The sequence below is a fragment of the Perissodus microlepis genome, chromosome 7 (genome assembly GCF_051167445.1).
Source record: "Perissodus microlepis isolate ML-2025 ecotype Zambia chromosome 7, ASM5116744v1, whole genome shotgun sequence".
NCBI classification, from domain to species: Eukaryota; Metazoa; Chordata; class Actinopteri; order Cichliformes; family Cichlidae; genus Perissodus; species Perissodus microlepis.
In genome coordinates, this window is record NC_140467.1 from 51,253,194 (window position 1) to 51,267,278 (window position 14,085).

The 14,085-nt window shown below is 39.6% G+C and overlaps 1 protein-coding gene across 7 annotated transcripts; it reads left to right on the forward strand.

Annotated features, from left to right (window-relative positions):
• The first annotated feature begins 514 nt into the window (after positions 1 to 514).
• srek1 (splicing regulatory glutamine/lysine-rich protein 1) lies at positions 515 to 12,081 on the forward strand. Of its 7 annotated transcripts, XM_084935768.1 has the most exons (12): positions 1,004 to 1,119; positions 1,792 to 2,306; positions 2,761 to 2,890; positions 3,282 to 3,397; positions 5,994 to 6,140; positions 6,591 to 6,769; positions 6,854 to 6,984; positions 7,075 to 7,186; positions 7,272 to 7,379; positions 7,715 to 7,798; positions 7,909 to 8,014; positions 9,557 to 12,081. In XM_084935768.1, the coding sequence occupies exons 3-12, from the start codon at positions 2,860 to 2,862 to the stop codon at positions 9,707 to 9,709; spliced, it is 1,167 nt and encodes a 388-aa protein (XP_084791894.1). In that variant the 5' UTR covers positions 1,004 to 1,119; positions 1,792 to 2,306; positions 2,761 to 2,859; the 3' UTR covers positions 9,710 to 12,081. The 7 variants fall into 7 exon arrangements, with proteins under 7 accessions (XP_084791889.1, XP_084791891.1, XP_084791890.1 ...); XM_084935763.1 differs by lacking the exons at positions 1,792 to 2,306; positions 2,761 to 2,890 and adding an exon at positions 515 to 809 and having other exon boundaries at positions 986 to 1,119; XM_084935765.1 differs by lacking the exons at positions 1,792 to 2,306; positions 2,761 to 2,890 and adding an exon at positions 516 to 809 and having other exon boundaries at positions 986 to 1,119; positions 7,727 to 7,798.
• The last annotated feature ends 2,004 nt before the right edge of the window (positions 12,082 to 14,085 follow it).

The window sequence follows — 14,085 nt, forward strand, 5'->3', positions numbered from 1 at the left end:
CAGCCTGCAAGGTTTAATTTTCCTAGGTAAAATTATGCTAAAAAATTGTTATCATTGACATTTACTTTATTTATTGAGGTGAGCAATAAAAGTTAATTTTGAACCAGGCCAGTATTGTCCTAAAATAGTGACTTCTATATAGAATCGCTTATACTGGTAACTGTAATCAAAAGGATTTGCGAAGGGCTTACATATAAATGACAGATAAAACCTAAAAAAGACCTGTTTTTGCAACTATCTTTAAGATTATTTTATATTTTATTATTATTATGCATTATTTTACCTATATTAGAATCAATCCTGTCCTTTTTGGCCACTTAAAATATCTTAATAGGACTGCAATGTTATATTTCTTGCGATTTCTGCTGCCTTCTTCGCCAGTTGACAGAAATGACTAATGTTTGTTTTTTTTCTGGCTTGATATCGACCATGAGCGATATGGCCAACGAATCATTTTAAACTGATTAAATGCAGTGTACTATACAATGCACCAGGGGGCGGTAGCGGACCTCAAAGCGTACTGTTCACTCCTGTTGGGAATAAAGAGGAAGAACCCCTGTCGCTTCGCCTTCTTGGATGCTCTGTGTATTTAACACAGTAGGGTAACTGAAAAATAAAAATAATTTTAATTTTTAAAAAAAAAAAACGTTATTTATTGCGTCGCGTTTAGTAGTTTGCATAATGAGCGGGATACCGGGGACACCCGTCGTCCAGATAACCAACCTGTCCTCGGCCGTGAGCAGCGAGCAGATGCGCACTCTCTTCGGTTTCCTGGGAGACATCGAGGAGTTGCGGCTCTACCCGCCCGAGTAAGAGCAGTCTGCCTCGGCATGGCTAGTCAAGCAACTCTGCGGACCTGCGGCCTTGTCGCGGTTCTTAAATTATAAACTAAAAAGTCCCAGATGAAACAAAATGAAATGACTAACCCGCGTTCCCACGCTTCTTTCTCTCCTTTCTTTTCCTTTTCCCTTTTTTTTGTTTACAGCAACGCCCCCCTCTCTTTCTCGTCCAAAGTGTGCTACATAAAGTACCGAGACCCCTCCAGTGTTGGTGTGGCGCAACATCTCACTAATACTGTGTTTATTGACAGAGCTTTGATAGTAGTACCATGTGCGGAAGGTGAGTGCAGGCCTTTACGTTTAAAGAAACAACCTTGACTTTGTTATGACCTCCTTCCTCTGAATTCAGTTGTTGTGGTTGAATTCTGGGTTATTTTTTTGTAATTGTGATTATTTTACTTAATTTTTTTAACCCACATGAAAAATTGTCGAGTTGTGCCACTGGTTAGGTCTTTTTTTTTTTTAACTGTTTGTGTACAATTATTTGGTACAGGTTAGTGGTTGTATCGCCACAGCATTTACAAAAAAAGAAATTCCCATAGCACCGAGCTAGGGTCTCTTGTTTGGTTTCACAAAATGGTTTCCACACAGGCCATTAAAGCTAGGTTGAATGTTTTTGAAGCTGAATCCACACTATAAACACTGGACTGCCTGCAGAAAATAGTTTTATGCATATTTTAAATATTGTTTGATGGATATTACTCAATAACTCACCCTTTTCTCTCTTCATTAAAAAAAACATAGATACATATTTTTATTTGTTTTTGTTTCGGTGCTTCTTTTCATTAAATCTCCCTCCCTCTTTGGTGCCACTGTTGTTCCTTGTGTACAGTCAAAATGATATCACCTCTGACTTGATGCTTTTTGTCCACGTGACTTGGTGCTGGATGGCTACTGAGTTTATTAATTTGGTTTTGTATGTTTTTTCTGTGTGATTATGTGTGCATATCAGATGACTAGAGTGGCCCAGCTGTTACACTACTACACTAGCCTGAGTCAGGCATTGTTTTCCAAGCCACTATCCCCGATCGGGCCAACGCAGCCTTCAAGGGGGGAATGTGACCAGGAGAATAGCCCGCTGAACCTTCCAAGATGGACACCTTGTCTCTTTTTTTTTTTTTTTTTTTTTTCCTTTTGAAATTTTTTTCTTTTGGTTTGTTTCCTTTCATACTTTCCCATGTTGTCCACTCTCTACTGTCTCTATCCAGAATACTACAATATTGCTTAACTCTAGCGTTGTGTTTATATTTGTTATTTTGGTTTGTTGTTTTGATTATTGTCCAACCCCCCCACCCCCCTCTCTCTTTCCGCTACAGCTGCAGCTTGTGTGTGATTGAGTTCTGTCCAGGTTGCTACGGCATACCGATGGGGATGTGTGTCACACATGGGATGCTAGGAGGATCCCTAACACTTTACTCTCTCGTCCACTACGCCTCGTTGTAGTGAGGGGCTAGTCTTTGTGAAAAAGTGAGAGTCGGCAGTGAAAACTTTACCTCATCGGAGCATAAAATTCTTCAAGCTATAAGTGCACTTCACATCTGTAATTCAAGTGTGTTGTAAAAGGCAGCAGTTAGGGCTTTTTCCTCATATTCGTGCTCTACGACTCTAATGTGGATGTTTAGTATTTAGCAGTGAGTCAAACGCATTAATGCTTGGTGACATTAATGCTCCTTTTTTTTTCCCCTTCTAACATTAGAAGGGGAAATGTGTCATTTTTATGCTCAGTGCCACCAGCTATGATGTGATAAACCTGTAGCTGTTTTTTTTATTAACTTCTGCAGCAAGGAAGCAGATTAGAATGCAGAGAGGAAAAAAAGAAAATTCTAATTAGTTGTTTTTTATAGCTAAGTTTTGGCTAACCTTTCCTACAGTTCTTAAAATTGTTGTTCTTTTCTGTATCTGATGTTCTGTGTGCTATTAGTGATGCAGCCATTGGGGTTGTCTTGTGTTGCACACCTTTCCAACACTCCGAAACGATCGCCCCCTCCCCCCACGGAAAAGCGTCCATGCTTGATATCGTATGGTTCATGACCAATATGTTTCCAGTACAGGTGACCCATACATCAAAGTGTTGACTCATTCTCTGCATTATTTTGTTTCTCTTTTCTTCCTTTCTTTATGTTTTTGAAAAGAGACCAAGGACAAAATAAGTTTTCTTTTTGTTTTTGAAAAAGTAAGGATTTTCATTGAGAATAATTCAGATTCACTGAGAAAAATGTTTTGTTTTTTTTTCTTTCTTTGTTTTTTTTTTTTTAATAAAAGCAAAGTAAGGATGCTCGGTCTCCAGCATATCATGAGTAGACAGTAGAAGATTTGTAGGCTGTATGGGAAGTGTATGCTCTCTTTCTCTCTAGAGTACAGTGGGCTAATTGTGCAGACATAGAGGAGACAAAGAGGAGAGTTTTTCTATTGCCTTCACTAATATCTGCTTTTGTCCTGCAGGGAAAATCCCAGAAGAGGCCAAGGCTTTGTCACTTTTGGCACCTGCCACTCCAGTACCCAGTCTGATTCCTGGTGGGGGATTGCTGCCAATTCCTACTCCAGCTCCACTTCAGAATGTAAGTCTGGCCACTGTCATAATTCTTGTCTGCCTGTTATTCATGCAAGTAAATCATAATATACAGTTGCATGTCATCAGGTAGTGATTTAGGGAGTGCCTCATTCGGTTTTGCTTTGTGGTCTACTGGTGAAGCATCCATTTTCATTATCACACAATAGCAGTCATTAAATTCAGGAAGTCAGAATTTTGATCGAGATTAACACTAGGAAGTGTCATTTTGACCCCATCCTACAACAACAGCAGAGACGACAAAGATGTCAAAGTTGTTAATTTTCATCTAATTTTAACTAAAATTGGACAATACGAGTATTTCAGATTGTTTAATGGTTGGCATGCCATGAAAATGTGAGAGGGTGGGGTTTATTTTACCAGAGTTGCATGATTTTTTTTAAATTTCACGAGGTCAGAATGATCCATTCTAGTGTAAATCATGATCACGATTTTACTTCGCACTGTTGAATAACTATTACCAACTGATGTTTAAAATGAGTGCTTCACCAATAGAACACAAAGCAAAAACAAATCAGGCACTCTCTAAATGATACGTCATGATACTTTCCCGCAGCGTGCAGCTTTAAGTTTCCTGAAATAATGTGGATGAGTAACTCTATGCTAAAAGACAGATGTGCAACATAATTCATATGTGGAGCCGGGTAGAAGAGCTTGTCTCCTAAAGCAGATCATCATCTGCTGTTTAGAAATACTTTGGCTTTACTGAAAACTCACCACAAACTGCAGGATAAAGAATGCATGACTTAAAGAAAACAGCGCTGTGGTTGCTAACGTGGATCACCTGCAGTCGGATGTCCATAAAAGCGAGCCTGTGCAAGGGTGCGATGGTGTGGCTAACAAATGCATTGAAATCGCCAATTTGATGTCATTCTGTGTGGTCAAACATGTGAACTAAACATCATAGAGTCACCGCGGCTTTAAGAAAATGGTAAATGGAACAATAATTGCACGTGTGAATAACGGCTCTCTGGTCCAAAGTGTCAAAACCTTTGCAAAGGTGTTAGTGTGATGATGATCTTAGTTTTAGTTTTAGTCACGTCCTCCGTGTAGGAAACAGTAAATTGAGTTATTTTGTTTAAAGGTGTTTCTAGGTGATACACTTAAGTCATGCTAACAAATAGGGCTGGGCAATATGGCCTTCATATCGCGATATAATTTGAACGTAACGATATATATCGTGATATATTCTTTTCTTCTGTATAACGTATTTTCCACACTATAAGGCACACTTAAAATCCTTTAATTTTCTCAAAAATCGAGAGTGTGCCTTATGTATGAATTCTGGTTGTGCTTACTGACCTCGAACCGATTTTGGCGTGCAGAAATATGTTAAAAAATGTTTTAGTACAACTTTGGTAAGCCGCACTGCTTGATGGATTGTCAGAGCATTACGGCTGCAGTAGTGAGGAGCTTTGCGGAGTAATCTGGGTCCAAAACTCCGTCAGCTTCAGGTCCCAAAGTCAAACGAACACTAAGAGTTAAGAACGGTATAAATTATTTCATCTTTAATTAAATCATCAGCATTGCTGCTTTATCGGGTGTAACAATTAAGTTTAATATCCATGCGTCCATGAAAACAGAATTTATTAAATTTAACGGAGTTACAAGTTAACAGGAAGTTAGCTCGCTAGTTTACACCTAAACATGACATACCATGTTCTGACTGAGAGATTTTTGAAACTAATTAAAACGTACAGCTCTGCTACCACTTCCAACATAAATGAAGACAGAAAACTAAACAGCAGTGGCGTTTGCAGGGTTACTGAAGTTGGACTACCTGCTATATAATGTTGTGCTACGTGATTGCTAGCGACACAGCTATGTTAGCATAACATTAGCACAGAGAAGCTGGAGGATGAACGCCAACTTTTTTCCACTCGACAAAAGTTAACGTGAAGGATTCTGGTGGTCAGGGACAAATGCAATCGCATAGCAGGATACTATACACGGGGCAAACGTCAGTCAGGAGAACAATACGAGGTTAGATATTAATATATTGCAACAACATGGGAATAGAGCAGCTGCGAGAGAATTCAACATTAATGAATCAATGTTACGGAAGTGGAGGAAGCGCAGTTTTTGGCTTTCCCCATATTTCAAAAGTGCTTCATCTCTTTGCTATGACTGTCGCCCGCCATAATTTGCAGATGATAATGGTTGTAGCTGCTGCGATGCTTTCGACCAAAACAGGTGCAGCTTGATTACATCATCAACATGCGCTATCGCGATAGAGCGGTATAGTCAAAATCTCTATCGTTGGCCAAATTTATATAGTTTCTATTGTATATCGTTTATATCGCCCACCCCTACTAAGAAACACCTTTTGTTGTTTGCAAAGGTTAACTAACAGGAACTGTAGCAGTGGTTGATTTTGGTACTTTTATACTTTTACTGTATTTTATTTGTGTTTTGGGGGACAAATTTTATTTTGCTACAGATATTTGTACATTAGCAGAAATGTGGCACAGCATGGATGTGAAAGCAGCTTTAAGTTTACATGACAGTATAATAAAATTATCATTCCTTTCACCATAATCGTGCAGTACTAACATAACCTGTGTCTTTGTTTCACACACCTGCAGCTGAACCTTCCCTTAGTGAATCGACTTCCAGCCAATCTCGACTCCTCGTCGTCAGTACTTGCCCAGCCGCCGCTCATGGGAAATGTGGATCCCTCAAAAATTGATGAGATCAGGAGGACAGTGTATGTTGGCAACTTGAACTCACAGGTAACATAAAAGTCTTCATATATTTAAAGTCCATGTGACCTCATTCTACAGGCTCATGATAATATTATTACTTACTTGTTTGGGTTTGGCTTGTACCACCTTCACCATATTGAGGAAACTATAAGCTCAGTTGTAAAATTCTGGGCCAATACTGTTGTTTTAAACATCTGTGAAACATCTGTAAATTGATGACATGTACAGCCCCAGTTCTAAAAAAGTTGGTTTGCTTTTTTAAATGTAGATAAAAACAGAATGCAATGTTGAGTGCAGACATCCGAAGGTTAAACAGAGAAAATAAAAATTAAGAAAAAGATGTGACAAAATCTGAGAGCATTGATAACAGTTTCTCCCAATTAAATTGCCCAATTCTAGGTTCAGCAGTTTTTAAAAAGCTTTGTATTTTGGGGCTTGTATGTTTCTTTAAACTGAGTTGATCTTTTCTTTCCGCAGACCACCACTGCAGAGCAGCTGTTGGAATTCTTTAAACAGGTGGGAGATGTGAAGTTTGTCCGAATGGCCGGAGATGAGACCCAGCCAACTCGTTTTGCCTTTGTAGAGTTTGTTGAGCAAGAGTCTGTTGCCAGAGCCCTCACATTAAATGGAGTCATGTTTGGAGACAGACCGCTGAAGTATGTATTTAGTTAAAATTGTAAAATGGGAAAATGCGTAAAATAACGTGGTTTTAAGAGCCGGTTAATACTTTTGTCTTTCAGGGTTAATCATTCCAATAACGCTATTGTGAAACCTCCAGAGCTGACGCCTCAGGCTGCTGCTAAAGAGTTAGAAAATGTGATGAAGAGGGTGCGTGAAGCACAGTCTACCATCGCTGCTGCCATTGAACCTGGTATGATATTCGGTCTACCTGCATGAAGACTTGATTAAAGTTGCTGAAGTAATTGTCGTGTACTGAGACTACTGCTTGTTCCTCTCACAGAAACAAAGAAGCGTTCCTCCAGCCGGTCTCAAAGGTCACGGCGGTCACATTCACGCTCACGCTCCCGTTCACACTCAAAGGCACGCCGGAAAAGATCCCGCTCAAAACACAGGTGACCGGCTTTTTTAACATCAGGGTTTTAGTGTTGTGTTACAATTTAGTTGTTGACACTTTTCCACTTTTGCTTCTGTTTGAAGCAGAACATCACAGAGGTTGTTGCCGGGCAGTGACTCGCACAGTTCCCGAAGCAGTCACAGGAGACGCTCTCGCTCCAGAGACCGGAGACGCAGTCGGAGTCGCTCGAGGTATGCAGGACCAACTAGTGAGGCAGAAACCTCAGTCTGAATGTGTTTGTTATACTGTCGTTTAGCTCAACACATGGGACCACCTACAACATACTCCTGGAATATTTCTGGATTATTACGTGTTTAATAATAACAATAATAAAATAATCTGATTAGCTGTAATAAGACCTGTGATTCTTGCCTTTGGCAGTAGAGGGCACCAGATTCTTAATCTTCATATCTCCCTAAATTTGCTGCTGTTTGTATGTTATTGTGGTGCAAAAAAGGATGTTGATCGTTTAACTAAAATAAGATGTGTTATTTATAACACCTTTATTTTCATGCACTTAATAAAGTGTTGTTACCAGGGGGAACAAGCGCAGGAGTAAGGATCGGTCAAGAAGCCCTCGAAGGAAAGCCAAATCCCCGTCACCAAAAAGGTAAATCCAACCATCTCATGTTGCCAAACATTTTTTGTAGGTAAGTTTTTACTGTGTTATACGATTGTAGGTTCAGTTATGTTTGCTTGAAGGTTGGTTCTTACTTTTAGAAGTAAAAGAGAGAAGAAGAGGGAACGCAGAAGGGACGGCTCCGCGTCCAGAAAAAGGAGCCGCAAAGACGAGGACAGGATAAGGAGCAAAGCCAAGCCATTGAAGGTATTACAGATTACGCTTCAGTCACAAATCTAATAATTTACAAATAAGGAATGACTCAGTTATGTGCACATTATGTTGCTTATACTTCGAGTTATCTAATTATTCCAGATCCATAGACCTGGAAGCATTTAATAATACAACTTGCATACACGAGCTTCGTCTTTCTGGTATGTGACATCAATCTTTTGCTGTATGGTTTAGTTCTCAGCACACTTTGGTTTACAGATCACTCTGAAAGTCCCATTCTGAATGGTTTCTACCTCAAAAGTAGTGGCATTGTTGCATGTCATTCACACCAGCACAAGTGAATGTTTCCATTCGTCTCCAACTTGAGTATCAAACCACACGACTGTCCTACTTCTGAAGTTTACTACATAGATCCCCCAAATGATAGCCAAGAGATAAAAGGTGATTGAGATTTGTGACACTTGAGCCTTTCTGTTGATAACAATCAGAACATTTGTTTGACAAGTAACAGCCAAACAAATGTTCTCCTCAAAAACCACCATCATTTCTGCAAGACGAGCTGCAGCATCCGTATGGGTTTGTCACATATTTTGGTTAACAGCTTTGTTACATGAAACTGCAACCAGAATCAACTCAGTCACTGTTAATTTAATATACAGTGAAGCTGGTACAAATATTTTTTAAAAAAAAAGAAAAAGAAAACTTGTTATAAAAATATAATGCATCTTGATTAACATTTCTGCTCTTCCTCCCTTTGACCTATGTGTTCCAAGTAACATCAGAGCTCTTAGCTCTGGTGCTGATTGCTGCAAAGTTACGTAAACCAGATTTAAGCCAGTATTCCAGATGATATGCAGGCTGTTACAGGAGTGAAATATTGATTTTTGGCAAGCAGACATAATAACAAAAAGCACAAGAATCAGAATAGTTTAATGAAATTATTTGTTTACAGGTGCTCCAAGACAATAAGAACAGTAACAGACTGAACTAAATGTAATATATTACAAAGTTACAAAATCTAAGAAACAGCTCTAATATATACAAAAAGCTCAATTATAAATATGCAGAATATTACAGAGTAAATATATATGATTGACATTTTACTATAAACTGTAAAACATTGTTATTTGTTATTTTCACTGTAGAGCATGTGCAAAAGGGTGTAATTATAGATGGAGTTGTATAGGGAGAGAGCCACAGGCAGGAATCATTTCTTGTGTCTTTCAGTGGTGCGTTTGGGTAAATCAGTCTTTCACTGAGCATGCTCCTGTGGCTGTCCAGCATGTTGGGTGGGAGGTATTGTCCAAAATTGTCCTTATCTTGGACAACATGAGGGGATGCCTCAGCTTATTCCAGATACTAATTTTTATTATCAATTAGTATGAGATTAGGTACATATTTGTACTATAAGCTTAAGTACTTGATGTTTACAACTGTCAGTTAAACTCCTGTTTGAAAAAGATGGAAGTATCAAATAATTGTTAATGTGCACAGCATAGTTTTCCTGCACTTGAGCGTTTTTCTCTTTGAATATTTTTGTTGGTCAAAGTTGATCATTCATTGTTGCCATTTCAGGCTGAAGCGAGGTACGTCAGAGAAGGAAAGGAAGAAAGTGACAGAGAAGGCTCAGCCACACCAAGTGAGGACATGACGTCATCACCCTGCGCCCAGCATAACGGCAGCTACAAGACTAACCACGAGGAGGAAGCATATGTTGGTGCAAAGTGACTTCAGCAACACCATGGACACTAATATTGTTCATCCAGGTATCTTATTGCCCATTGTGTACGTACGTGCGTGAGTGTGTGTGTGTGTGTGTGTGTGTGTGTGTGTGTGTGTGTGTGTGTGTGTGTGTGTACATACAGAAGCACTGAATGGCATCTTACTTTTTTTTTCTTTCCCATTATCATCCCCTGACTGGTGACACACATGGCTCCTCTAAGTCAGCCTAATCTCACTATCAAACCTTAAGGGCAAGTGAGTGCTCAGCATCATAGAGAAGGCCACACTTTTTCTGCTTAGCTATTCCACTGACCACTTCTTCTTCTTCTTCTGCTTTTATGTCCTTATGGTATAGGTTCTTAAACTTTTGACAGCTAGTATAGTAGTCCTGTAATGTTCCCGCATTTCCAGGAAGGTTGGTCACATTCCAGATACACAGATGAGGAATAGAGGTCATACTCGTTTATCGATTCATTTAAAGCTAGATATGTTATTTGTGACTGTCACATATTTACATATTTATTAACTGTAAAGTTGAGTACTTCAAAAAAGTTTTGAAGTAAAAAATAAGCAGCAACAGTCTGCAGCAGGAGTCAAATGTTTGTCTTAAATTGCTTAGTGAGGAACATAAAGGGTTCGTTGCGTGCCTGTCCTGTGTGAGAGCCAGAGTGAAAGCAGGGTTCCCATAATCTGAATATTAAGAAAAAAAAATAGCGTGAAATCCCATCTTAGACCCTCAACCTGAGTCTTTCTGTCACCATCATGTTGGTGTTGTTAAACAGCACATGGTGAGCAAGAAGGCAATGCAAGTAAGAAACTGAAGGTTACACTCTTACACTAGAGACTGGTTAATTAGAAGGTAGGCCTACCTTAAAGCAACTAACTCTAATTCTTTTCCCCCACAGACTTGTACACAGTCTGGCTTGTTTTTCTCATTATTTTTGCTGCGCTGGCTGTGGTCACACAATGGCTGTGCGAGCAACTTCCCATATTTGTTTTTTTGCCTTTTCACTAAGTGAAGCAATGGCATATTATATATGTGATGCATGTTTCAGGAAATGGATAAACACAAAGTCCCTTAGAGGAATACTGAGTTTAAAATAACATTTCTGCTTATGCTGAAAAGTTAATTTGCCCCTTTGTATGTTGGTGAAGGAAAATGTGGGCTGTGATGTCAGTGAAGTTACCTTTAAGTCCCCTTTTTGCACCATATTTGTTTTATGGTCCGGGAACGGTTGCATCCTGCAAACTGCATTTTAATTTTATGGCTTGAAGTGGCATAGTGACAAGATTAGAGAATGGTGTTATCTTATGCCGTGAACAGTGAACTCATTTGGTTGACATGAACACTTTTGTTTTATTTCATAGCTGTACATCATTGAATAGCTTTTTCTATTTCTGGTTAGTAGTTGTAACAAGGTCACAAAGTATCACGTCCTGCTATTGTTCTAATACTGTGTGAGGAGAAAAAAAATTATTTACTGTTTTATACTGTATATAAGTCACATGCCTATACTGTAAAATAATGGTGATGTGCTATAAATGTCTGTCAGCTCATGTTACTGGAGAAAGTGGGGCGATTAAAGTTCTCAGAAGCAGTCAAGAAGAGACTGAACAGGAAATGTCACAGGTCCACAAACTGCATGTAAGCACATTAGGGCCAAAAAGTGCCTACACTAAGAAAAAATATGGAGACTTGTTTAGGATGTTGAAAACTATTGAGACATTATATTAAAGTTTTAGCTGTCCTCATTAATTCATTACAGAGTATACTAATAATTAAGTAGACGTAGACCTATTTTTCTCAATTTTTACTATTTCAGTTTATTCGGTCGAGTGTTTGCAAGCTGGCCCCAGATTGAGATCTATGTGACTGTGTGTGTGTGTGTCTGTGTGTGTGTTCTGTTTTTTGAACGTGTTTTTAAAAGGATACTTTATGGCTGTGTGTGGCCAAATTCCTCTTTGCTGGATTTTACAGACCTGATTTTATGATTGCTTGTATTTTGTTGCCCTGCCTTCTGCCTTTTTTTTTCTTTCTTTTTTTTCTTACTTTGTTTTTACAATTTCAAAAAAAAAAAACAAATCTTCAGTCTGAAGTGGTCATCTTATGATAAAATGTAGTTTTAAAAATCCAAGTATTTCAGTATGTGAAGAATTTTATTTTTATAAACATTTACCCACTTCTGAAGGTATATTATGTATAAACATGTTTGACGGTTCAGTCCATGAGGAGTGGTCCTTTGATGCTGGATTTTGGACTCTATGTAAAAGTCTGGTGCCACTGTTTTTGAAGAGCTTTCATGTATAAATCCTCTTCATTTCAAATCTAACAGTACATCCGTTTCCAAAAACACTCAATAAAAGAGATTTTTCATTGACTAATTTTGTTTGATTTTTTAACTTGGGCTTTGTGTTGACTGTGGTGCACCACGAGTTCTCGATATGGGCCCAGTTAGATTATTATCTGTGCTTTGAAAGAGTAGCAACAATTCATATTTACGGATAACACTTTCACTCATCTGTGTGTGCGATATATGATCTGCCTTTAGAAATCTCTTGTTAATTGAACAGTGTCTGACCAAAGTGAACACCTTGAGCTTCAACCATTTGTCTTCCGGTCAAACGTCTGACCTCTGCTGTGACATACCCCAACTTCAATGAGATAAAAAGGCACAAAATTTGTTAGACATTCATGCTCCCCAAAAGATGCCGGGCAAGAGAGCTCTTTATTTCCAAGTAAAAGTAATCTGCAAACATGATGAAAACCGCATAAGCCACAGTCATACCTTCCATTTATTGTGGTTTAGCAAAGGTCGGCATGGCTAAGACAAGCATTTCAAGTAACACCTTATGGTTGTAGACTGCTAAGCTTTGTTTAGGTTTTCTGCAAAAGGGTAACGTAAAGTAAGGTCTTCATTATGAGAACAGCCACTGATTGAACATTTCAGACCAGCTGACAATGAACAGCCTTCAAAAAGTTTGAAAATGTTTTTGTGTGTTAAACTGGTGAATGGTGCCTTTTTTTCATGCCTTTTTATGTCAGAAATGATAGCAGAGCTGTACGTCTTAATTTGTTTCATAAATCCCTAAGTCAGAACATGGTATATTATATTTAGATGCAAATTAGCGAGCTAGCTTCCTGCTAACTTCTAACTCCGTTAAATTTCATAAATTTGGTTTTCGTGGATGCCTGGATGTTAAACTTAATTGTTACACCTGATAGAGCAGCAACGCTGATCATTTTATTACAGATGAAAGGATTTAGACAGTTTTTCTCAGTGATGCTGCAGTGCTCGTTGGACTTAGGGACCTGCAGCAGAGTTTGGTCCCACGCATGGCTAATGATGTCAGACTTAAACACCGGATAGCCGGTTACTAAGACTACGTGAAGTACCCTCAGAAGATCTACTAGGTGATGTGAATGCAGCACTACGGACGATATCTACCGCCATCATTACCGAGACTAACAAGCTGATCTACACCATGGTAGCAGTGATCAGTGAGATGCTTGGCTACAAGTTGAACAGCTACCTCCCTTCATGCTACCTTGATCTTAGCCTCTAGTCTCCTTCTCCATGGAGGGTACTGCTCCTGGTGGCTGTTCAACTTGTAGCCACCAGGAGCAGTACCCTCCATGGAGAAGGAGACTAGAGGCTAAGATCAAGGTAGCATGAAGGGAGGTTAGCCAACTATCGGAGCTGCAGAAAGGTGTGACAAAGAAGGTGCCTAATTAGTGCAGCAAGCTGTCCATACCTGAGGCCTTGGAAACTCCCAAGCAAAGACTCACAGCCTTGGCCAGCCGCTTGAAGAGGTACACCAGAGAGATAGAAGGCAGGAGAATAAACCAGCTGTTCTCCACCGAACCAGCCATGGTGTACTCTCAGTGGCAGGGGAACATATGAGAACAGAACCATCAAGGCTGGAGACAGAGCAATACTGGAAGAGCATATGGGAGAAGGACGTAACCCATAACAGCAATGCAAAGTAGCTAGTGGATCTCAGAGGAGACCACAGCAACCTCCCTGAACAGGGACCAGTAACCATCACAGTGGCAGACATCTAAGAAAGGGTCTCCAGTATGAAGAGTTGGATAGCACCAGGCCTCGACATGGTTCACGCCTACTGGCTGAAGCTGACTGCACATGAGCATCTGGCAGCATAAATGAACCAGCCGCTAGTTGAGGAGAAACAACTGGAATGGCTAACCGAAGGCCGGACAGTCCTGATCCTCAAGGACCCCCAGAAGGGACCTGTCCCATCCTACTACTGGCCAATAACCTGCCACAGTACCACATGGCAGCTCCTGTCAGGCATCATGGCGGCTAAGATGAACAGGTGCATGAGTCAATAAATGAGTGGGGCACAGAAAGGGTTAGGCAAAA